At 40.3% G+C, this 26,511-nt stretch overlaps 1 protein-coding gene across 3 annotated transcripts; it reads left to right on the forward strand.

The window, feature by feature from the left end:
- LOC128690214 (uncharacterized) lies at positions 1 to 26,511 on the forward strand. 3 transcript variants are annotated; one of them, XM_070083955.1, is made up of 4 exons: positions 1 to 117; positions 8,363 to 8,499; positions 11,994 to 12,209; positions 26,293 to 26,511. In XM_070083955.1, the coding sequence occupies exons 2-4, from the start codon at positions 8,377 to 8,379 to the stop codon at positions 26,506 to 26,508; spliced, it is 555 nt and encodes a 184-aa protein (XP_069940056.1). In that variant the 5' UTR covers positions 1 to 117; positions 8,363 to 8,376; the 3' UTR covers positions 26,509 to 26,511. The 3 variants fall into 3 exon arrangements, with proteins under 3 accessions (XP_069940056.1, XP_069940050.1, XP_069940043.1); XM_070083949.1 differs by lacking the exon at positions 1 to 117 and adding an exon at positions 157 to 235; XM_070083942.1 differs by lacking the exon at positions 1 to 117 and adding an exon at positions 7,929 to 8,046.

The following is a 26,511-nucleotide window of genomic DNA, read 5'->3' on the forward strand; positions in this document are numbered from 1 at the left end:
CACTTGACTCAGAATTTGCCTCTAACCATTTAACTAACACATTGAATGGGGGTCCAGTTGCGTGCATAATAAAAATAAGCTGCAAAACGACAGCTTGAACATGGAAAAAACGAAGAGGTGAGTTTAGTTTCCGTTTATAATACGTTAGAAGGTCATATTACTGTGTGAGATGAGTGGTGGTGTGGCTGTGCAGTCTGCTGTTACCTACGCTATACTACACTACTCCTCTTACAAGGTATGTGCACTGACACTGACGTTCTCTGTTTTTTTTGTTTTTTAGCAAAAAGAGTTTACATAACCAGTCCAAATATGTACACGAAGAGTGATCACATACTCAGTTGGCAGCGCACTCAGCTCATACACTGAGTATCAGTAGTTCGATTCCCGGCAAGGGTGGAAACGTTGGGCATGTTTTCTTACACCTGCTACCCCTGTTCATCTAACAGTCAGTAGGTACCTGGATGTTAGTTGACTGGTGTGGGTCGCATCCAGGGGAGTGGTACACCTTAGGGCTGGGCCTTGAAATGAGCTGAGGTTAGATAACATTTCTTAGCCTGTAAAATTGATTTGTTTAAAAAAAAGAATAGTAGTAATAACGTATTTTTGAAGCAACAACCTGGCCCAGTGGTTTACGCACTGGCCTGGAGTTTTACAACACACTTGCCATGAGTTCGAGCCCTACCCGTACCATGGCTTGTTTGCATTCGTGTTATCACGATTTCGTGAATCAACAACTTTCTAGGGAGGTGGCTCTTGGTCCACGGACATAGATCAAACCTAATTCCTAACGCAGTATAATCACTATGAGTTAAACGCTTCCTCAAGACAATAATAAGAATAATTAATAATAAAAATAATAATTAGGTAGATTGTGTAGCGGTGACAGAGCTGTAGTGGATATTGAGGCAGCGACCTTGAGAACGATATTCAGCCTACACATACTGCGTAGAATACAACTCAACACGCAAGTTGAGCAACTCGAATCACAAAAAAGAAAAAACGCAAGATTTACACTGAGGAATTTAAATATAAGGCTAAATAAATAGAAGAATGGCCGGGGATTCAAACCGTGGAATACCTGGAAAGGGTTTCAGGGGTCAACGCCCCCGCGGCCCGGTCTGTGACCAGGCCTCATGGTGGATCAGGGCCTAATCAGCCAGGTTGTTACTGTTGGCCGCACGTAAACTGACGTACGAACCACAGCCCGGCTGATCAGGTATTGACTAGGTGTCTGTTCTACTTTTTTTTATATTTTATTTAGAACAATACAATACAAGAGATAGATAAAGACAAAAACAGGTCTTACACAGAATAAATCATTAACAACCACACAAACATGAACTTGAGATAACACAAATATCCCTCCTCACTCATACATGAAAACCCCTACACCTATGATAACCAATAAACGACTAATTCCAATTGCATTGTTATATGATTAACAAAACACACCATAATATGCATATATTGTCACTTTGTAAATTATAAAGTAGGAACATAAAAACATAAAAAGTCTGGGCTGAATGGTACTGCCCTTGATACTGGCCATGTAGTCACAAACTGCAAGGCTGGAGGTGATGTCCTGGGAGACAGTAATAGTAAAGCTGGAGGTGCTGTCCTGGGAGACAGTAATGGTGAAGCTGGAGGTGCTGTCCTGGGAGACAGAAATGGTGAAGCTGGAGATACTGTCCTGGGAGACAGTAATGGTGAAGCTGGAGATTTTGTCCAGGTAGTCGGGAATTATACGCAGGAAGGAATACATATAAATGACCTCATAGGGGACAAGAGCCATAGTAGGGAAACAAGTGTAGTCAAAGATAAGATAAAACCAATATTGCAAACTAGAAATACCGCAGGAAATAGCAAACAAGAGGACTCCAATAGCAATAGTGAGGATAAATTACCAAAAACAACTGGTGGGAGCTCCATTGTTGGTGCTAGGGAGGATAGAAGTAAGACAGGGAAACATGCACCAACAGGGAATACAGGGAATACAGTCACAGAAACCCAAGGCAAGCGGAAACCAAGCCTGTGCACATACTATGCACTTGGTATCTGCTGGCATGGGAAATCTGGAAAAACAGATGGGACATGCAACTATGACCACCCTAGAAAATGCCATGCCCATATGACAACAGGAAAATGCAAACTCCCTTCCTGTAAGCTTTTTCACCCTGAAATGTGTACCTCTTCAGTACAGGAAAGACTGTGCTATAACTTAAATTGCCAGGCATACCATCTAAAGGGGACAAAAAGATACAAAACATCCAGGCCATGGGAAAACCTGGGTAGCCACAGCCACTCAAGAGGGAGAGGTTTTTTAGTGCCAGGAAGGAAAAAAAACTGGCAGGAAATGGCAGAAATCGTACACCAAATCCAGTCATTCCTGGAGTGGAACCACAGTCGATGGCCTCCACTCCAAACCAACAGATACAGATACTAATGCCGGAAAAAAATCCCCCCCCAGTACCAACAATACCACCAGTCCGATAACATTCTTCTTTGCAAATATACAGGGTCTAAAGCCAGCAACAAACAACAAAATACCTTTCATCCGTGGACTGCTTGCAGAGGCAAAGGCAATGTTCGCGGCTTTCACTGAGACCCACATAAAGGATCACTTGGACAACGAAATATGGATCCCAGGTTACAACCTATACAGATGTGACAGAGTGAACAGGCAAAATGGGGGGGGTTGGCCTGTACATTGCAGAGTCACTTGTTTGCACAGAACTGCTTAATGCCTCAAATGACGTAGTGGAAGTTTTAGCAGTAAAGGTCGAGAACCAAAACCTAGTCATTGTGGTAGTCTACAAGCCTCCGGATGCAACATCCCAGCAATTCCAGGAACAGCTGTTAAAAATTGACCACTGTCTGGAAAATCTTCCAGCTCCTGCACCCAACATCTTGCTCCTGGGGGATTTCAACTTAAGGCACCTAAAATGGAGGAATATAGCAAATAATATTGTTGCAGTAATAACACCAGGAGGCAGCTCTGATGAAAACTCACACTCACACGAGCTTTTAAATCTCTGCACAAAATTCAACTTAAACCAGCAAATAATAGAGCCTACTAGACTGGAGAATACACTAGACCTCATCTTCACTAACAATGATGATCTGATAAGAAATGTCACCATATCAAAAACAATATACTCAGATCACAACATAATTGAGGTTCAGACATGTATGCGTGGAGCCCCAGACCTACAAAATGAGACTAGTCACGAGGGAGCATTCACCAAATTCAACTTCAATAACAAAAACATAAAGTGGGACCAAGTAAACCAAGTCCTAACCGATATAAGTTGGGAAGATATACTAAGCAACACAGACCCAAACTTATGCCTAGAACAGATTAACTCGGTGGCACTCGATGTATGCACAAGGCTTATTCCTCTAAGAAAAAGGAGGAGTAGATGTAAAATAGAAAGAGACAGGCGCTCCCTTTACAGGCGACGGAAAAGAATAACAGAGCGGCTAAAAGAGGTCAATATATCTGAAATGCGTAGGGAGACACTGGTCAGAGAAATAGCAAGCATCGAACTTAAGCTTAAAGAATCCTTTAGGAGTCAGGAATCGCGGGAAGAACTAAAAGCTATAAATGAAATCGAAAGAAACCCAAAGTATTTCTTCTCCTATGCCAAATCAAAATCGAGAACAACGTCCAGTATTGGGCCCCTACTTAAACAAGATGGGTCCTACACAGATGACAGCAAGGAAATGAGTGAGCTACTCAAGTCCCAATATGACTCAGTTTTTAGCAAGCCGCTAACCAGACTGAGAGTCGAAGATCAAAATGAATTTTTTATGAGAGCCACAAAATTTGATTAACACAAGCCTATCCGATGTTATCCTGACGCCAAATGACTTCGAACAGGCGATAAATGACATGCCCATGCACTCTGCCCCAGGGCCAGACTCATGGAACTCTGTGTTCATCAAGAACTGCAAGAAGCCCCTATCACGAGCCTTTTCCATCCTATGGAGAGGGAGCATGGACACGGGGGTCGTCCCTCAGTTACTAAAAACAACAGACATAGCCCCACTCCACAAAGGGGGCAGTAAAGCAACAGCAAAGAACTACAGACCAATAGCACTAACATCCCATATCATAAAAATCTTTGAAAGGGTCCTAAGAAGCAAGATCACCACCCATCTAGAAACCCATCAGTTACACAACCCAGGGCAACATGGGTTTAGAACAGGTCGCTCCTGTCTGTCTCAACTACTGGATCACTACGACAAGGTCCTAAATGCACTAGAAGACAAAAAGAATGCAGATGTAATATATACAGACTTTGCAAAAGCCTTCGACAAGTGTGACCATGGCGTAATAGCGCACAAAATGCGCGCTAAAGGAATAACAGGAAAAGTCGGTCGATGGATCTATAATTTCCTCACTAACAGAACACAGAGAGTAATCGTCAACAGAGTAAAGTCCGAGGCAGCTACGGTGAAAAGCTCTGTTCCACAAGGCACAGTACTAGCTCCCATCTTGTTCCTCATCCTCATATCCGACATAGACAAGGATGTCAGCCACAGCACCGTGTCTTCCTTCGCGGATGACACCCGAATCTGCATGACAGTGTCTTCCATTGCAGACACTGCAAGGCTCCAGGCGGACATCAACCAAATCTTTCAGTGGGCTGCAGAAAACAATATGAAGTTCAACGATGAGAAATTTCAATTACTCAGATATGGTAAACATGAGGAAATTAAATCTTCATCAGAGTACAAAACAAATTCTGGCCACAAAATAGAGCGAAACACCAACGTCAAAGACCTGGGAGTGATTATGTCGGAGGATCTCACCTTCAAGGACCATAACATTGTATCTATCGCATCTGCTAGAAAAATGACAGGATGGATAATGAGAACCTTCAAAACTAGGGAGGCCAAGCCCATGATGACACTCTTCAGGTCACTTGTTCTATCTAGGCTGGAATATTGCTGCACTCTAACAGCACCTTTCAAGGCAGGTGAAATTGCCGACCTAGAAAATGTACAGAGAACTTTCACGGCGCGCATAACGGAGATAAAACACCTCAATTACTGGGAGCGCTTGAGGTTTCTAAACCTGTATTCCCTGGAACGCAGGAGGGAGAGATACATGATTATATACACCTGGAAAATCCTAGAGGGACTAGTACCGAACTTGCACACGAAAATCACTCACTACGAAAGCAAAAGACTTGGCAGACGATGCACCATCCCCCCAATGAAAAGCAGGGGTGTCACTAGCACGTTAAGAGACCATACAATAAGTGTCAGGGGCCCGAGACTGTTCAACTGCCTCCCAGCACACATAAGGGGGATTACCAACAGACCCCTGGCAGTCTTCAAGCTGGCACTGGACAAGCACCTAAAGTCAGTTCCTGATCAGCCGGGCTGTGGCTCGTACGTTGGTTTGCGTGAAGCCAGCAGCAACAGCCTGGTTGATCAGGCGCTGATCCACCAGGAGGCCTGGTCACAGACCGGGCCGCGGGGGCGTTGACCCCCGAAACTCTCTCCAGGTAAACTCCAGGTAAACACCATATACGTTAAATACAATTAACGTAATGTATTGAGAATAAGGTAAAAACAATATGTTCATCAAACACAGAATATATTAATAAACAAGGATCCAACACACTGACACCTCTACAAGCATCTAAAACATGCATATGAATAACATACATAGAACAATGTCCCACTGCAAAATCAAACACATATATTGAGTATACTCGTCACAAACCATGAATACACATCATACGCCCAAGTTCATACACATTCACCCGCTACATACCAGGAGGCGACCCCGTTTCCACCCCTGACAGCCCATCAACATAACACATTGTACCATCCCTACCCTGCCCCACCCACCTAATTTACAATTTTAATAAAACCTCTAATGTAAGGTCTCTATATCCCTCAGAGAAATCCCGCTCCCACCTCCTCCCATAAAGTTCTCTATTACCCTTGAGAACGATATTCAGCCTACACATACTGCGTAGAATACAACTCAACACGCAAGTTGAGCAACTCGAATCACAAAAAAGAAAAAACGCAAGATTTACACTGAGGAATTTAAATATAAGGCTAAATAAATAGAAGAATGGCCGGGGATTCAAACCGTGGAATACCTGGAAAGGGTTTCAGGGGTCAACGCCCCCGCGGCCCGGTCTGTGACCAGGCCTCATGGTGGATCAGGGCCTAATCAGCCAGGTTGTTACTGTTGGCCGCATGTAAACTGACGTACGAACCACAGCCCAGCTGATCAGGTATTGACTAGGTGTCTGTTCTACTAGGGAAAGTGGAAAAAATGATTCGTAGTGCCACCTTCTGTAGTGTCTACAGTAGGGTGGCCAGGCCTTAAACACCTATTATTATACATCAGTAAAGGTGTAGAACGTTTTACCTGAACATGTCAAGGTCAATGTTAATATAAACCAGTTCAGAAACAGCTAGAAGGTTGTTAATGACTGAAGCTACAAAGTGTTTTCTTGTTAACCTTTGTGTACCTATTAATATATATTAAGCTGATTTACTCTCTTTAATGTTCATGTAAACTAAGTTTATCCCTGTAGAATCTCTTTATTTTTATTAACTGGTTTCATGCAGTTGATTTATTTTATTTTATTTTATTTGCATGGTTATGATCACGACTGCTACTGTATCTACTAGCTAGGCTGCTAATACTAAGATTTTTACAAGGAACCCAGTGGAAATAAGTCAGTGACATTTTTTTGGGTTATAGTTAGTAGTTGACACATACGTTATCGTGTAAAGTAATTGTAGTAACCAAAAACCTGTTTAATTGTAGTTATATGTAAAGTAAAAGGACACAAGTGCAACTAATGTGACATTTATTGTGGCAACGTTTCGCTCTCCAGGAGCTTTATCAAGCTTGATAAAGCTCCTGGAGAGCGAAACGTTGCCACAATAAATGTCATATTAGTTGCACTTGTGTCCTTTTACTTTACATATTGTCGGTAATTCTACCAACTTTATTAGTAGTTATATGTAATTGTATCAGAATGAACTTATTAATTTTAAACATGTGACGCTGCTCAGAAGAGGCTTTCTCAAGTTATCTCACATTACTCAAAATTGGGAATGATCTATATAAAATCTACATGGTAAAAACTGCATAAACATTTCCGTCGTTATTGTACACCAACGTTGAAAATTTGAAGTCGATCGGATGAGACGTTCTTGAGTTATAATCGAAAAACCTTCGCAGAAAAAAATCAGGCAACCATGTAAAGTGCTCTTTCGATGATATCTAATATTAACAATTTGAACGAATCTTGCCAGCTAGTTTGTTATATGAACGTGCTTGAGGATGAAACAAAAATCTTATGTAAATAAATCATAAAAATTACGGTGGATCTCTACGAGTTGATACACGGATGAAGAAATTTAATTAATGTAGATAAATGCTGAGCAATGGAAATGTGAGAAACCTTAAACAGGCTTTAAAAAAAAACATGAGATTGGTGATCACTGTAGACTTCCATTAATATTTAGTGTATGCTGACGCATTGTATTGCAGCTTAAGTATTTAACAAATAATTTTGTAAACTGTTTATTTTCAGAATTTATGATAATTCCTTTGTATTATCTATAAAAACTAATTTAATTTTCTTAATAACTGATAATTTCGAGTAAATGATTGCTGGATTACTGATGCTGCTATAATGTTGAAACTACAAAGAAGGGATAGCGAGCCACTTATCCCTCCAGCCTCTTCTGATGCTAATTATGCTATAATGTATTTGTGATAATATTTTGGTAACTTACTCATGATAAAATATCGTTCTGTGAAGCTTATTATTGTGCTAGGGGTACCCTAAACATTATTAATATAAATTTGTTTGTGGAATGAAAATTACTTTACATTTATCAACAACAAGGTGCATCTGCCTTATCATTATCTTATCACCTCTTGGATCTGTACCATGTTTATAAATGATAAAGATACTCACAAAGGTTGTTTTACTGAAAAAGACAAACAGAACATTATTGATCGAGGTGATACAGTACTGTGGTGTCAGCAGCAAGGTGACTCTTTTAACTGTTTATTTCTTGGTTGGTTTATTAGGTATAAAGACTACATGAGGGTCAGTAACTGTAAATAACATGTACACCATCAGTCAATATTATAAAACCTTTAACTAGCGTATATACACTGAACGTTACACACATCTCCGTGTATATACCCTTGAACTTCCTGTTTATTTCAGTAACAATATCACATTATCTTAATTATTAATTTTACTTTTTATTTATATAGTACATGTATTCATATACATTGTATATTTTTATTTAAAACTTACAAATTACAGTACAGCATCTATATATTTTTCTTTACTTTCAGCTTTTTTTGAAACAATGGAAGAAATCTTCACACTTAAAGAAAAGTTATCTTCTGTAAGTATCAAGTATATGAAAATTGATGATAGGACTTTAAAGCGATATTTGAAGGCTTTTCGCTCAGTGGATGCTGCATATGAAGTAAGTTAAATAATATTTTAGATTATATTTACTTAAACTCTGGTATCTAGATTCTTGTAGAAAGATAATTATATATTTGTAATTACTGGAGCAGAGCAAAATTTGTGGTGTCCTACCTGTACTATTTCTTTTCTTTGGTTGTAGCATTTACTACTTCCTTTTGTAAACCATTTTACTGTTCTGCCTCTATGTGATGAACTTAAATGTATATTACCTGCAAACTTTCTTATTTTTTTTTTTTTGCAACTATTGCCTCTTCTGCCAATTGAAGATGTTAGGAAACTTTTCTTGTCTTCTCAATCTTGTTAGAGTTCAGTCTGCGGGTCACTACATGTGTAAGCCAACTATTATCGCAGCAGAACTATGACCTCCAGAAGCCTAGTTTTTTAGTTTAATATGTTTATTATGCACCCCATACCCATCCTGTGGGCGGTAGTCAAAAGATCCGCCCTATTCTGATCGAAATGGATGGCAATTTAAGTTGGCACGTTACGTCAGATGTGTGCCCACGGGTTGAGACAATCTAAACTATATCCGTCACTCGTTCTAAGTCATAGGATATAAGCCACGTTAAATTTTGAGGAAAGGGTAACTATCCCTGCTATTTAGACCGAAAAATGGATTACTGGGTTCTTAGGCGATCGGGTGGCTCAAACCTCACCACCACAGTTAGTTTAATGTCTATTATGCGCCCCATACCCGTCCTGTGGGAGGTAGTCAAAAAATTACAAAAGCACAAAATTGGTTCAGCGACTGGGCTGCAAAGTTTTGATAACTGAACAACTTACTGATAATTAATTATTTACATATTTATATCAAGTTACAGTCGTAATGAGTTATTTGTGCAGACGTGAATTAGGTCATACAAAAATATTACTTTATATTTTAGAAAGGTATGTTTGTAATAACAATAATAAAAAAGTTTAAGTGGTTATGCGTTATTTACAGTTGGCAAAATAAGGTGACCCAATGTCGGGGGATGTTGCCAACAGGTGGGTTTCTGTAAAATTGTGTAGCTTTCCTGAATAAAGCTTATCTTTATCATATTACCTTTTGCGGCCATTATAACACCAAGACAACTGTTGCCAACTCCATTCTCACCGTCTGCGAGATATTTTCGAGCTGAAACTAATCCAGTGTAAAGAACATTGATTTAAAATTTATTACCTTCATATACAGTAGAACCTCTGGTCACGACCATAATTCGTTCCAAAACTCTGGTTGCGACACGATTTGGTCGTGACCCGAACCTAATTTTCCCATTGGATTGTATGCAAATACGATTAATCCGTTCCAGACCTCTATGACCTGTATGTAAATATTGTTTTTATAAGATTTTTAAGCACAAAAACAGTTAATTATACCATAGAATGCACAGTGTAACAGTAAACTTAATGTAAAAACCTTGAATGACACTGAAAAACCTTGATCAATAGAGAAAACTAACATTGCACAAGTCCGTTTTAGACCCCTACGAAGTTAGTTTAATATCTTTATTATGCACCCCATACCTATCCTGTGGGCGGTAGTCAAAATATTACAGAGGACCTCTACGAATCGTCCGCTGTAAACAGTTTTTTTTTAAGAGTTTTAAGAGATGTCTAATGGCTGAGAGGTGAACTCCGTTATTTATCGCCCGATTTCTTTCGTTTTTGGTGTACGTTAAGAAGCATCTTTCTATCATACATTGCCCAAGTTTCAATAAGATAGCCCAACAAACAACTGAGGAAAAAAATATTTACCGAAAATCATATATGGCAAGCCCTAGCCGGGTACTGGCACTGGAGAAGCTGTTTGTGCACTACCTGCTGATAAAACATTGCATATCCGAATTCATCGCGGTTCTAATTACTGTAATTTATGAATAACTTCCGAGATAATCGACGAAAACGAGCGTGCACCGAAAAAAATCGAGAAAATAAGTCACTGACGTTTTTGGGTTATCCTAGGTTCTCTATGTTTAGTAGTATCTATGTAGCTGTATTTATGTATACCTGAATAAACTTAGTTTTATGGTGCATTACGAGTGTATATCACAGTTAGCACTGTACTACACTACGTTTTCTCTAATGTAAGTACCCAGAATGATATAAGAGGATGCTACCTTAAACCTTATACTCGAGTTCAGAGCGAATAAACCCATGTCTGGCTGAGACCGACTACAAGGCGAGGGTCTTTGTTAGGCGTACGCAAACAACAGGAAGTGGGGAAAATTGGCGCATGCAAAAAATTGTGAAAGTTGTCATGGCTGTGTTTGTTCGGCACCCGATTATGTGTTCGTGACCAGATGCAAAAATTTGGCGAATTTTTTGGTCGTGAACCGATTTGTTCGTGTTTGGAAGTGTTCGTGACCAGAGATTTCACTGAATAGAGTATTACTGAAATTACAGTGTACAAGAATAATCCAATTTAAACTTACATTGTAGCATACAGAAAATATTAAACTCGAACTTTGCCAAGGTTGAATGAAGACTATCAAATGTTTATGATTATTTCTGAAAGATACATTAATTGGTTGCTTGAACTTTTTTTCTCCAAGGTGTTCCTTTTTAACTTAAGAATGCCTCATCCGATCGGCTTCGAAATTTCAGTGCTGGACTGCATGGTACCCATAAGTTTATTTTTAAAATGGTATTATATTCAATCCTCAGTGGCTAATGCTTTCGGATTTATGTTGTGTAGGTGCAGATTTACCAATTTAATAACATACGTAATCAATTTGGAATTGGATTCAGTGCGATAACTAGAGAAAATATCTTTGGGTCAGTTTCAAACTTTAAATGTGGTGTGTTTTCATCACAGGAAGCTTCGCATTGATTTTGGATTTTGTAAATATTAATTTCAGTTTCACTAAACTTCTAATCATCTTCAAACCTTGAATTGATTTGGGGATGTGTAGGTGCCAATTTGCCAATTTTAGTGAATAAATTGGGAAACTAAATACCGGTTTTCAGACGATAATTGGTGAAGTCTAATTCGAATGGCTTCAAGCCATAAACGCCACTTAATTGAGACTACAACTTTCGAACATCTTCAGACTTAAAGTTCAGGCATATTTTGGGATAACTAGAAAATGCCTCTTGTATAGTGTTTAATGGAAGGCTCATACTAAGTTTGATCTCTGTGGATACAAGTTTGCCATTTTTATTGAAGAAATTGGAATATTAATTTCCATGCGAATGTCTCTTCTGATTGGTTACAAATGTTCTTTACTGATATTTACCTACATTAGAAACTTATTCCGCACTCTATACTATTCACTTTGAGTACATTGAGGTAGAGTGGGCTGAGCTTATGGTATATGGGAATACCTTTCTCTGATCGCACAGTGAATGAAACTTATGCAGTTTGCATTATATATATTAAAATTTAAAGTTAGTATGTAGTATCAAGGAACGGAAGCATAGAATTAATTCCCCATGCTTATATATTATATAGTACTATAATTATATCTGAGAAAACTTTAAAGAATACAGAGTAATTTTTTTTTTCAGGGAATCTTGGTAACCAATGCTTGGAGACGAGATTTTGGTGTGGCAAATATCACCAGAGATACACCAGGGGTGAAGAGAGTCATGGAAACGAAAGTATGTGAAATTTTAAATCATCGAGACAAAAATCAACGACCTGTTGCATATGTAGCAGTTGAGAATCATAACATGCAAAGGAGAAATGTCGATGACATGATTCTGTATATAGTGTACATGTTGGTAAGTTTTTATGTACATTAAAGTTTGCTGGTAAACAAAAAATATGGATCACTTTATTATGACTGCCGCCTCCTTCCCGAAGATAGTGAAAAAAATTATACAGTTTTTCTCTTTGCAAATGTTTTAGTTTACACCAAAACTAACCGAGGAAGCAAATCTTTCTAGTATTTATGTACAGTAATATAAAATAAGGTTATTTACCTTATCAAGAATTTGCACTTCTTTTATTTCACTAGTTTCCTTGAGGAAGGGGGGTCTAATATTCAAGTGATCCAAAAGGATTGTTAAATATATCCATTTCTTGTGCTCTCTGAATAATTTCTGTTTTCGGTGTCTCATATTCATAGGTGGATTAGGTTCTCTGAACATCGTGAAAATTCCCTGTGAGCATTACCTGGAGTTTACCTGGAGAGAGTTTCGGGGGTCAACGCCCCCGCGGCCCGGTCTGTGACCAGGCCTCCTGGTGGATCAGCGCCTGATCAACCAGGCTGTTGCTGCTGGCTGCACGCAAACCAACGTACGAGCCACAGCCCGGCTGATCAGGAACTGACTTTAGGTGCTTGTCCAGTGCCAGCTTGAAGACTGCCAGGGGTCTGTTGGTAATCCCCCTTATGTGTGCTGGGAGGCAGTTGAACAGTCTCGGGCCCCTGACACTTATTGTATGGTCTCTTAACGTGCTAGTGACACCCCTGCTTTTCATTGGGGGGATGGTGCATCGTCTGCCAAGTCTTTTGCTTTCGTAGTGAGTGATTTTCGTGTGCAAGTTCGGTACTAGTCCCTCTAGGATTTTCCAGGTGTATATAATCATGTATCTCTCCCTCCTGCGTTCCAGGGAATACAGGTTTAGAAACCTCAAGCGCTCCCAGTAATTGAGGTGTTTTATCTCCGTTATGCGCGCCGTGAAAGTTCTCTGTACATTTTCTAGGTCGGCAATTTCACCTGCCTTGAAAGGTGCTGTTAGAGTGCAGCAATATTCCAGCCTAGATAGAACAAGTGACCTGAAGAGTGTCATCATGGGCTTGGCCTCCCTAGTTTTGAAGGTTCTCATTATCCATCCTGTCATTTTTCTAGCAGATGCGATTTATACAATGTTATGGTCCTTGAAGGTGAGATCCTCTGACATAATCACTCCCAGGTCTTTGACGTTGGTGTTTCGCTCTATTTCGTGGCCAGAATTTGTTTTGTACTCTGATGAAGATTTAATTTCCTCATGTTTACCATATCTGAGTAATTGAAATTTCTCATCGTTGAACTTCATATTGTTTTCTGCAGCCCACTGAAAGATTTGGTTGATGTCCGCCTGGAGCCTTGCAGTGTCTGCAATGGAAGACACTGTCATGCAGATTCGGGTGTCATCTGCAAAGGAAGACACGGTGCTGTGGCTGACATCCTTGTCTATGTCGGATATGAGGATGAGGAACAAGATGGGAGCTAGTACTGTGCCTTGTGGAACAGAGCTTTTCACCGTAGCTGCCTCGGACTTTACTCTGTTGACGACTACTCTCTGTGTTCTGTTAGTGAGGAAATTATAGATCCATCGACCGACTTTTCCTGTTATTCCTTTAGCGCGCATTTTGTGCGCTATTACGCCATGGTCACACTTGTCGAAGGCTTTTGCAAAGTCTGTATATATTACATCTGCATTCTTTTTGTCTTCTAGTGCATTTAGGACCTTGTCGTAGTGATCCAGTAGCTGAGACAGACAGGAGCGACCTGTTCTAAACCCATGTTGCCCTGGGTTGTGTAACTGATGGGTTTCTAGATGGGTGGTGATCTTGCTTCTTAGGACCCTTTCAAAGATTTTTATGATATGGGATGTTAGTGCTATTGGTCTGTAGTTCTTTGCTGTTGCTTTACTGCCCCCTTTGTGGAGTGGGGCTATGTCTGTTGTTTTTAGTAACTGAGGGACGACCCCCGTGTCCATGCTCCCTCTCCATAGGATGGAAAAGGCTCGTGATAGGGGCTTCTTGCAGTTCTTGATGAACACAGAGTTCCATGAGTCTGGCCCTGGGGCAGAGTGCATGGGCATGTCATTTATCGCCTGTTCGAAGTCATTTGGCGTCAGGATAACATCGGATAGGCTTGTGTTAATCAAATTTTGTGGCTCTCTCATAAAAAATTCATTTTGATCTTCGACTCTCAGTCTGGTTAGCGGCTTGCTAAAAACTGAGTCATATTGGGACTTGAGTAGCTCACTCATTTCCTTGCTGTCATCTGTGTAGGACCCATCTTGTTTAAGTAGGGGCCCAATACTGGGCGTTGTTCTCGATTTTGATTTGGCATAGGAGAAGAAATACTTTGGGTTTCTTTCGATTTCATTTATAGGTTTTAGTTCTTCCCGCGATTCCTGACTCCTAAAGGATTCTTTTAGCTTAAGTTCGATGCTTGCTATTTCTCTGACCAGTGTCTCCCTGCGCATTTCAGATATATTGACCTCTTTTAGCCGCTCTGTTATTCTTTTCCGTCGCCTGTAAAGGGAGCGCCTGTCTCTTTCTATTTTACATCTACTCCTCCTTTTTCTTAGAGGAATAAGCCTTGTGCATACATCGAGTGCCACCGAGTTAATCTGTTCTAGGCATAAGTTTGGGTCTTTGTTGCTTAGTGTATCTTCCCAGCTTATATCGGTTAGGACTTGGTTTACTTGGTCCCACTTTGTTTTTGTTATTGAAGTTGAATTTGGTGAATGCTCCCTCGTGACTAGTCTCATTTTGTCGGTCTGGGGCTCCTCGCATACATGTCTGAACCTCAATTATGTTGTGATCTGAGTATATTGTTTTTGATATGGTGACATTTCTTATCAGATCATCATTGTTAGTGAATATGAGGTCTAGTGTATTCTCCAGTCTAGTAGGCTCTATTATTTGCTGGTTTAAATTGAATTTTGTGCAGAGATTTAAAAGCTCGTGTGAGTGTGAGTTTTCATCAGAGCTGCCTCCTGGTGTTATTACTGCAACAATATTATTTGCTATATTCCTCCATTTTAGGTGCCTTAAGTTGAAATCCCCCAGGAGCAAGATGTTGGGTGCAGGAGCTGGAAGATTTTCCAGACAGTGGTCAATTTTTAACAGCTGTTCCTGGAATTGCTGGGATGTTGCATCCGGAGGCTTGTAGACTACCACAATGACTAGGTTTTGGTTCTCGACCTTTACTGCTAAAACTTCCACTACGTCATTTGAGGCATTAAACAGTTCTGTGCAAACAAGTGAATAAGATTTTGTTCGGATTTTTAACCCCGGAGGGTTAGCCACCTAAGATAACCCCAGAAAGTCAGTGCGTCATCGAGGACTGTCTGTCTTATTTCCATTGGGGTCCTCAACCTTGTCCCCCAGGATGCGACCCACATCAGTCGACTAACACCCAGGTACCTACTTGCTGATAGGTGGACAGGACAACAGGTGTAAGGAAACACGTCGAAATGTTTTTACCCCCCCCCGGGAATCGAACCTGGGCCCTCCGTGTGTGAAGCGAGAGTTTTGCCTACCAGGCCACGGGGTCACTAAACCAGGACACGGGGTTAGTTTAATATCTTTATTATGTACCCCATGCTCATCGTGTGGACGGTATTCAAAAAGATTACAGAGGTACATAATGGGTCCAGAGACTGGACCGCAAAGTTTTGATAGTTAAATAACTTACAATGGTAATGAGCTGTTTACAAGTTTATATCTGGTTACAGTTTTAATGAGTTATTTATGCAGACATAAATTAGGTGACAAAAATATTAACTTATATTTTAGTACGGTATGCTTGTAAAAAAAGTTAATTGGTTATGTGTTATTTACAGTGGACAAAATCAGGGTATTTTTTTCAGAATGGTTTGTAATATGCCACTGGATAAAACACTTGATATATCTTGTTTCTGAATTCATTAATGTTATTGCATATATATATATATATATATATATATATATATATATATATATATATATATATATATATATATAATGTATATATAGATGGGGTCCATCTCTGGTGTAAATTGTGGGACCCATATATATATATATATATATATATATATATATATATATATATATATATATATATATATATATATATATATATATATATATATATATATATATATATATATATGACGGGAACAACGTGGTCTAGCGTGTTCACTCGGAGCAAGGCGACTTATTTCACTTCACGCATTCTCTTAACTTAGCGTTATTATCATTAATTACATTACAATTCACAAGACGATTTAATGTATCATAATTATTATACACATTAGAGATCACTCCATTAAGATCTGAGACCGATGAGTGATGATTAAGCCAAGGGTAATTTTTCCCAGGACACAGTCCATGGCAACGCGCCAGTCACCCGGTCCTACCCTTATTCACTCATTTTACCACTCTATTACGGTGGTCCCGTAAATCACGTTCCCTCACTCTCCACCAGGAACAGTTACGACACTTCCTATTATGAAATGAGGCCTATATTAATCCTTAGGCCGCCGTGAACGCCCATTTCCTGGTTCCATGCTTTCCCAGCCTCCTCACTACATTCAAAAAACTGCCGCCTCCCCCATGCCCCGAGTCGACCTATACCCCCGCACATCTGCGCAGGTGCAGCGGGAACCCAGTTGGTTCCATACAAAATACAAATACATTTTGACCCAAATCAACACATTAAACACTTATTAGGCACTATAGCTTCGGAAATTAAATAATTTCCACATCCCTGTCTAAGACCTACTTTTGCTGGGAAGTAATCTCCCTCTCTTCTACACACCCTAACATGAGCCTCACTATCCTCATAAAAACTCTTTACAGCAGGGATTACCTGGAGAGGGTTTCGGGGGTGAACGCCCCCGCAGTCCGGTCTGAGATCAGGCCTCATGGTGGATCAGGGTCTGATCAACAAGGCTGTTACTGCTGGCTGCATGCAAGCTGACGTACAAACCACAGCCCGGTTGGTCAAGTACTGACTTTAGGTGCCTGTTCAGTGCCTTCTTGAAGACAGCCAGGGGTCTATTGGTAATCCCCCTTATGTATGCTGGGAGGCAATTGAACAGTCTTGGGCCCCTGACAATTATTTTGTCTCTCAGTGTACCCGTGGCGCCCCTGCTTTTCATTGGGGGAATGTTGCATCTCCTGCCCAGTCTTTTGTTTCATATGGAGTGATTTTCGTGTGCAGGTTTGGTACCAATCCCTCCAGGACCTTCCAAGTGTATATTATCATGTATCTCTCTCGCCTGCGTTCGAGGGAATACAGATCAAGGACCTTCAACCGTTCCCAGTAGTTTAGGTGCCTTATCGCACTTGTGTGCCGTGAAATTTCTTTGTACACTCCAGGTTTGCAATGTCGCCAGCCTTGAAGGGGGCCGTTAGTGTACAGCAGTATTCTAACCTATAGAGCACAAGCGATTTGAAGAGAATCATCATGGGCTTGGCATCCCTAGTTTTGAAGGTTCTCATTATCCATCTTATCATTTTCCTAGCGGATGAGGTGGATACATAGTTGTGGTCTTTGAAGGTGAGATCCTCTGACATTATCACTCCCATGTCCTTCACATTACTTTTCCGCTCTTTTGTATGGTTAGAATTTGTGGTATACCCTGACACATTTTTAATTTCTTCAAGTTTTCCATATCTGAGTAGTTGAAATTTCTCCTCGTTGAACTTCATATTGTTTTGAGTGGCCCATTCGAAGATTTGGTTATGTCTTCTTGGAACCATCCTATATTTTGTATTGTAGATTTCGATGTCTCCTGTGTCTCCCTCTCGTTAACACTGGTACAGGTGATATGATGGTGGTGCAGTTGATATGCTGCTACTGTCAGTACAGATGAACGTCAGTATAGATGAGAACGTCACTTCGCTAGTTGTACGTCTGGCAGTAGCTGGTGTTTGGATGCCGGTCAGCCATGTTTAAATGCTCAGCTCCTTCCCTAAGTAAGTTTATTCAGGTATACACAAATACAGTTACATAGATTATCATACATAGCAGCATATGTGTAGAGAACCTAGAGAGAATCCCTCATTTGGCACTGAGGGAAAAAACAGTCCTACAGACCTGTCATTTCCTTGGAGTTTTGTTGTTAGGTTTTCTCCCATGTTGTCTTCCCATTGAACACTGGTGCAGTTGATATGGAGGTCAGTTACTTCAGTGTAGTGGAAAACGTCGCAAGTCTGGTTCACGTCTGGCAGCAGGTCTGGTACTTGAATGCCAGTCCCTCTTTTGGTCATATTTAGTCTATTTCGTTGTCGTCACCGTCAGTTTTCATGTCACTATAGGTTCCTTGCATGTTGTTGCAGCAGTACTTGCAATTAGGCCATCACTGGATTCGGACAGGCCCAGGGCACGGCAAGATATAGGAGCAGCCTTGTTGCTGCTTTCTGCGGCTCAGGCAGCACTCCTACTCGTGTATGTATACTCGAGTGTGTGTGTGTTTAGTGGGCGGTAGTCAAAAGATTACAGAGGTACATAATTGGTCCAGGGACTGGACTCCAAAGTTTTGATAGCTGACCAAGTTACAGAAGTAATGAACTCACAATTTACAAAGGTAATGAACTCACAATTTACAAAGGTAATGAACTCACAATTTACAAAGGTAATGAACTCCAGGTAGGTCTGGTCACAATCATGACAAGTTACAAAGGTATTTACAGATTACAGAGGTACGTAATGGGTCCAGGGACTGGGCCCCCAAAGTTTTGATAGCTGAACTAGGTACAAAGGTAATGAGCTCACAAGTTACAAAGGTAATGAATTCTGTAGAATGGTGTGTGTACTCACCTATTTGTGTGTGTGACCCAACAATTAATATTTGCACCAATAACTCATTACAGTTGTGACCGGGTGTGGACGTGTGAATTGTTCATTATTCTATAATTTGTTTATGATTGTAGCCATGTATAAACGTAAGTAAGTAAATTTACTTACATGATTCCTTACCTCTGTAACTTGGGAGTTCATTACTATTGTACCTTGTTCAACTGTCAGAACTTTGGGGGCCCAGTCCCTGGACCCATTATGTACCTCTGTAATCTGTAAATACCTTTGTAACTTGTCATGATTGTGACCAGATCTACCTGGAGTTCATTACCTGTGTAACTTGCTCAGCTATCAAAACTTTGGGGTCCAGTCCCTGGACCTATTATGTACCTTTGTAATCTTTTGACTACCGCTCACAAGATGGGTATGAGGTGCATAATAAACATATTAAACTAAACCACAGGATGGGTATGGGGTGCATAATAAACATATTAAACTAGGGGCTCTTGTGGCCTGGTGGTTAACGCTCTCGCTTCACACGGCGAGGGCGAGGGCCTGGGTTCGATTCCCAGCCAGAGTAGAAACATTGGACGTGTTTCTTTCCACCTGTTGTCTATGTTCCCCATCAGTAAAATGGGTACCTGGGTGTTAGTCGACTGGTGTGGGTCGCATCCTGGGACACTGACCTAATTTGCCCGAAATGCGAAGCATAACAAGTGACTTTCTATATAGTAGTATGTCATTGTTATCAGCTAGGACTGTATACCCTGTACATGTACTTGTAGTAAAATGAAGATATTATTATTATAAATGTCCGCTGGAGTCTCACGGTGTCTTCGATGGAGGTCACTGCCATGGTGATCCGGGTGTCATCCGCAAAGGAAGACACGGAGCTATGGCTTACATCTCTGTTTATGTCAGAAATGAGGATGAGGAATAGAATGGGAGCGAGTACTGTGCCTTGTGGAACAGAGCTTTTCACCGTGGCTGCCTGGGACTTTTCTCTGTTTGCTATTACTCTTTGTGTTCTATTTGTCAGGAAGTTGTAGATCCATCTACCAACTTTTCCCGTTATTCCTTTATCCCCATTTTGTGTACTATTACACCATGGTCACACTTGTCGAAAGCTTTTGCAAAGTCTGTGTATACTACATCTGTATTTTGTTTATCCTCTGCAGCATCCAGGACCTTGCCATAGTGGTCCAGTAGCTGGGACAGGCAGGAGCGACCTGCTCTAAACCCTTGTTACCCGGGGCTGTGTAATTGATGGGTATCTAGGTGGTTGGCTATCTTGCTTCTTAGAACCCTCTCAAAGATTTTTTATGATATGGGATGTTAGTGCTATTGCTTTACTGCCACCTTTGTGGAGTGGGGCTATATCTGTTTTTTTTAGTGTATGTGGGATGTCCCTTGTGTCCATCCTCCCTCTCCATGAAAATGCTGAAGGCATGATGAACATGGAGTTCCACGAGTCTGAGCCTGGGGCAGAGTGCATGGGCATGTCATTAATTGCCCCTTCAAAGTCTTGTGGAATTAGAATATCCGAGATTTTTGGGATGACCAAATTTTGGGTTTCGCTCATAAAGAATTCATTTGGATTGTCGACCCTTAGTCTGGGCAGTGGCTCGCTGAACACTGAGTCATATTGGGACTTTAGTATCTCACTCATTTCTTGGCTATCATCTGTGTATGTCCCATCCCGCCTAAGCAGTGGCCCAATACTGGACGTTGTTTTTCCCTTAGATTTGGCATAAGAGAAGAAGTTTTTTTTTTTTTCAATTTCCTTTATGGCTTTTAGTTTTTCCTGTGATTCTTGTCTCCTATAAGATTCCATCGGCTTAAGTTCGATATTTGCAATTTCATTGACTAGTGCCTCCCTTCGTATTTTAGATGTATTGACCCCACTCAGCAGCTCTGTGACTCTTTGCCTTCGTCTGTATAGGGAACGTCTCTCTTTCTAGTTTACATCTTCTCTTTCTTATTCTTAATGGAATGTGTCTTGAGCAGATCTCAAGAACCACAGAATTCATTTTTTCAAGGCAAATGTTCGGATCCGTGTTGTTTAGGATATCTTCCCAGCTTGTTTCATTTAGGACATGGTTTGTTTGATCCCATTGTATGTTTTTGTTATTGAAATTGATTTTCGTGAAGAGACCTTCATGGCTGCTCACATTTTGCTGGTCCGGAGCCGTTTTACCTGGAGTTTACCTGGAGAGAGTTCCGGGGGTCAACGCCCCCGCGGCCCGGTCTGTGACCAGGCCTCATGGTGGATCAGGGCCTGATCAACCAGACTGTTACTGCTGGCTGCACACAATACAACGTACGAGCCGCAGCCTGGCTGGTCAGGTACCGACTTTAGGTGCTTGTCCACTGCCTGCTTGAAGACAGCCAGGGGTCTATTGGTAATCCCCCTTATGTATGCTGGGAGACAGTTGAACAGTCCTGGGCCCCTGACACTTACTGTGTTGTCTCTTAACGTGCTAGTGACACCCCTGCTTTTCAATGGGGGGATGTTGCATCGTCTGCCGAGTCTTTTGCTTTCGTAGAGAGTGATTTTTGTGTGCAAGTTTGGTACTAGTCCCTCTAGGATTTTCCAGGTGTATATAATCATGTATCTCTCCCGTCTGCATTCCAGGGAGTACAGGTTCAGGAACCTCAAGCGCTCCCAGTAATTGAGATGTTTTATCTCCGTTATGCGCGCCGTGAAGGTTCTCTGTACATTTTCTGGGTCAGCAATTTCACCTGCCTTGAAAGGTGCTGTTAGTGTGCAGCAATATTCCAGCCTAGATAGAACAAGCGACCTGAAGAGTGTCATCATGGGCTTGGCATCCCTAGTTTTGAAGGTTCTCATTATCCATCCTGTCATTTTTCTCGCAGATGCGATTGTTACCATGTTATTGTCCTTGAAGGTGAGATCCTTCGACATGATCACTCCCAGGTCTTTGACTTTAGTTTTTTGCTCTATTTTGTGGCTGGAATTTGTTTTATACTCTGCCTGTACCTCTATTATGTTGTGATCTGAGTGAATTGTCTTTGATACAGTTATATTACGTATCAGATCGTCATTGTTAGTGAAGATGAGGTCCAGCATATTTTCTAGTCTTGTAGGCTCTACTATTTGTTGGTTTAAGGTGAATTTGTTACAGAGATTTAATAGTTCGTGTGTATGTAAATTGTCATCTGAGCTGCCTCCTGGGGTGATCTCTGCTAAAACATGGTTTGCTATACTCCTCCATTTTAGGTGTCTCAGGATGAAATCTCCTAGTAGTAAGATGTTTGGGGCAGGAGTTGGGAGATTTTCTAGACAGTGGTCAATTTTCTCAAGCTGCTCCTGGAACTGCTGGGAAGTTGCATCTGGAGGCTTGTATACTACCACAGTGACAAGGTTTTGGTTTTCGATCTTTACCGCCAAAACTTCAACTACATCATTTGAGGTGTTTAGTAGTTCTGTGCAAATGAGCGACTCTGTGACATACAGACCAACCCCCCCCCCCTCCCGTCGCAGCGGGATAGGTTATAACCTGAGATCTACGTATATTTCGTTGTCATAATGATCCTTTATGTGGGTCTCTGTGAATGCTGCAAACATTGCATTTGACTCCGTGAGCAGTCCCTTGATGTAAGGAATTTTGTTGTTTTTTGACGGCTTTAGACCCTGTATATTTGCAAAGACAAATGTCGTATTGGTGGAATTTAGGGGGGGTTATTTGCTGGCTCTAGTATCTGTTGTTCTGGGATAGAGGCCAATGTCCGTGCCTCTGCTCCAGAAGTGTTTTCAGGTGGTGTAGGATTATTGTCATTTCTTGCCAGTCTTTTTTCCCTCCTGGCCCTAAAATACCTGTCCCTGGAAAGGTTGTGGCTCTTCTCTTTTGTTTCCCATAGTCTGGCTGGTCTGTGTCTTCTAGTTCCCTTTAGATGATGTGCCTGGCAGTATGCATTGTAGAATTTTCTTTCATAGATTGACGAGTGACACATTTGTGGGCGAAATAAGTTGCAAGAAGAGCAGTTGCATTCTCCTGTTGTCATGTAGGTGCGACATTTTTTGGGATGGTCAAAGGTGCATTTCCCAATTGTTTTACCAGATATACCGTGCCTGCAGATACCCAAGGCATAGTATTTGTATAAATTGTACTTCAGTTTGCCCAAAAAGAAAAACAAAAGTTTGTCTATTCCGCTTCCCTGTATATGTGTGTGTGTGTGTATATATATATATATATATATATATATATATATATATATATATATATATATATATATATATATATATATATATATGTCGTGCCGAATAGGCAGAACTTGCGATCTTGGCTTAAATAGCAACGCTCATCTTGCCATATAAGACAAGCGAAAATTTGTGTATGCAATAATTTCGCCAAAATCATTCTGAACCAAACGAAAAAAATATATTTCACTGTGTTTGTTTAGTATTAAATTATTATAAACAAATCTAAAATATATTTAGTTGGGTTAGGCTAAAATAATTTGTTCTTGTTATAATAAGGTCAGGTAAATTTTCTAAGATTCTTTTGATGGAAAATTATAAATTTTTACATTAACATTAATGAAAAAAATATATCTTTAAACGTACAAGAGAAAATTTTAGAAAGGTCAGTCCGAACGTAACAGTTTGTTGTGAGATTATCCAGTAACTGTTATATACCTTATTACATATTAACATTTTACACAACATATTAGTATAGCAGTCGTCGTGGTTAATATCAAAATAGAGTGAAGTTCTGGTTATAAAATACGATTAAAAGGAATATAGTGGTGATAGTTCATATTAGACATGAATAGTGATATGATCTTAAGTTATAAATAGACTGGTTCCTTTTGATGTATTGAACCATATAATAGTTAATTTGTGCTGAATTTACATTGAATTAAGGTGTTTTTCTAAAACAATATTTTTTAAAAAGGTTATATACAATAATCAAGTAGCATCTGGTATGGTTCCAGATTTTCTAGCCTTTAATATGCATGGAGTTCCTAAATAAGTTGAGTCGCACACGTGATATATTTAACATATTCTTGTTTCTGTTGTAGTTCTCTAGGAACAGTCGAGTGTTTTGTTGATAGTTATAGTAAGCACAGTGAATAATTTGTATGTTGAGTAAATTTAGACTTTTGAACTGGGAGTACATGTTGTCTGGAACCAGCTTGGTGATCATTCTGATAGCTAATTTTTGTTTGGTAAGATAAGATAAGATAAGATTTCGTTCGGATTTTTAACCCCGGAGGGTTAGCCACCCAGGATAACCCAAGAAAGTCAGTGCGTCATCGAGGACTGTCTAACTTATTTCCATTGGGGTCCTTAATCTTGTCCCCCAGGATGCGACCCACACCAGTCGACTAACACCCAGGTACCTATTTGCTGCTAGGTGAACAGGACAACAGGTGTAAGGAAACGTGTCGGAATGTTTCCACCCGCCGGGAATCGAACCCGGGCCCTCCATGTGTGAAGCGGGAGCTTTAGCCACCAGTTTTAGGTAATTAGCCATTGTAGATCTCTATATGTAAGTGTCATAAATGAGGAAGGAATAGATTGGTGAATGGTAGAGTTACGTTGTGGTATATGCGTATTTTCAAACATTGCCTACAATTTTGGAAAAGTTCTTAGAAGAGTGTTGGATATGAATGTTGAATTCTGGATTCAGTTAAAGTATAATGAGTTAGTTACTCAATTACTGGATTAATTCATGCGAGTGTTATAATAAAGAACACTCAGTCTGTTACAGAGACTTAGCAGTCCAAGGAACTGGTTTCGAACTTTCAGTTAATATGATACATACCCTACGTATAAGTAATCTCATAAACATACAGTATAATTAAATTCACATTTGTCTTTCATAGACTTAACATATTCAGTGGAAGTGCATAACTTAGAGTGTAGATGAATGGTTCAGAGAACCGACATGTTGATAAAATAGACACATGTGCAACTCTAGGGTATCTTTATTGAGGAAACGTTTCGTCCCTATGGACGCTTTTCTCTGTCTTTTTAATTTCAACTTTCTGCTCATTAATATCTACATACATCCTTTTGAAGAATTGAGACACTTATGCAGCATATGGGAATCATTCTTGAAGAAACGTTTCGCCACACAGTGGCTTCATCAGTCCAATACAAAGCAGGAAGGTATAAGGAGAGGAGTAGTTTGAAGTAATCAGTCCCTCAGCCTGGAATCGATGTGTTCAGTCCATCACTCTTGTAGGAAGTACAGCTTAGGGCCGGAGAGGTGGCTTTATATACTGCAGTCAGGTGAGTCGAAGCAGGAGGAGGCGGGATCACAGTGGGACCTTCCACTGTGATCCAACCTTTGGACGAAGACGTACTTACACTAGTGGCAGGTCCTACTGTGATCCCGCCTCCTCCTGCTTCGACTCACCTGACTACAGTATATAAGCCACCTCTCCGGTCTTACGCTGTACTTCCTACAAGAGTGATGGACTGAACACATCGATTCCAGGCTGAGGGACTGATTACTTCAAACTACTCCTCTCCTTATACCTTCCTGCTTTGTATTGGACTGATGAAGCCACTGTGTGGCGAAACGTTTCTTCAGTAAAGATTCCCATATGTTGCATAAGTGTCTCAATTCTTCAACTTATCGGTTTTCAAAACCATTTATCACATACATCCTTTTACGTTAGTTGCGTGCCATCACAAAGCATTATTAGCTCACACAAGGAAGGTATAATCTGTTATTTTATTGAGTATAATACAGTAGTAGAAATAAATATAATAAATCATCAGTTGTGAGGTACCCAACCATCGTATTATTATTTTAAGTTATCCTGCAGGATTCAGGCAGCACCAGGGAAATGGGAGGCAATCAGATTCGATCCAAGAAAAAGGAGGGTGGCTTCAAATCTTTGGATCTTAGTTGAGTTCAAGTTTAAATGTGTGGAATATTATCCTACAGTATGGGTTTGCAAGGTGCAAACACATACTGTTATTTCCATTCTAGGAAGGTGCGTTGACACTGGTGAAGGGTTCTTAATCCTATTAATTAGAACTACATTTCCTTTTCTTGGATTGAATCTGACTCCCTTCCATTCCCCAAGACGCTGTATTACCCCTGTGAGCTTAGTGCTCTTTTATGAAATAAATAAACATGGAGTATGATAGGAAAAACTATCCAGTGTGATGGATGTATTAAGCTAACACAGTTCTTGTTGTAACCATGTTCAGTCATGTAGCTCAGAATAACCACACAGTATGGCATATGCAGTTTTAATAAATTAAAAATAGAATTAACCTAAAAGTTGAAAGTCATAAAAAAAAATACCTTTATTGTATTCAGATGAGAATTTCCATTCACTGTGTTTCTTTTTTTCAATGGCTGGATAACAGGAGACAGCGTCCAGCAAATGTCTTGAAGATGGACCAGATAACGTCTGCATATTATTCGACATGAAGAATTTTAGCATGATGTGTATGGATTATACTGTTTTGAAGAGTCTTTACACAATAATGACCACTCATTATCCTGAACGACTTGGAGTATGTTTAGTCTTAAATGCTCCTTTAATTTTCTCTGCATGTTGGATTATTATTCGATCATGGTAAGAT

The sequence above is a fragment of the Cherax quadricarinatus genome, chromosome 1 (genome assembly GCF_038502225.1).
Source record: "Cherax quadricarinatus isolate ZL_2023a chromosome 1, ASM3850222v1, whole genome shotgun sequence".
Classification (NCBI taxonomy): Eukaryota; Metazoa; Arthropoda; class Malacostraca; order Decapoda; family Parastacidae; genus Cherax; species Cherax quadricarinatus.

Coding starts and splice junctions, on each gene's coding strand:
- LOC128690214 (XM_070083942.1), top strand. CDS start 7,944: ATGTTTATAAATGATAAAGATACTCACAAAGGTTGTTTTACTGAAAAA. Junction 8,500..11,993: donor CAGTGGATGCTGCATATGAA/GTAAGTTAAATA, acceptor TTTTTTTTTCAG/GGAATCTTGGTAACCAATGC. Junction 12,210..26,292: donor TGTATATAGTGTACATGTTG/GTAAGTTTTTAT, acceptor GCTGGATAACAG/GAGACAGCGTCCAGCAAATG.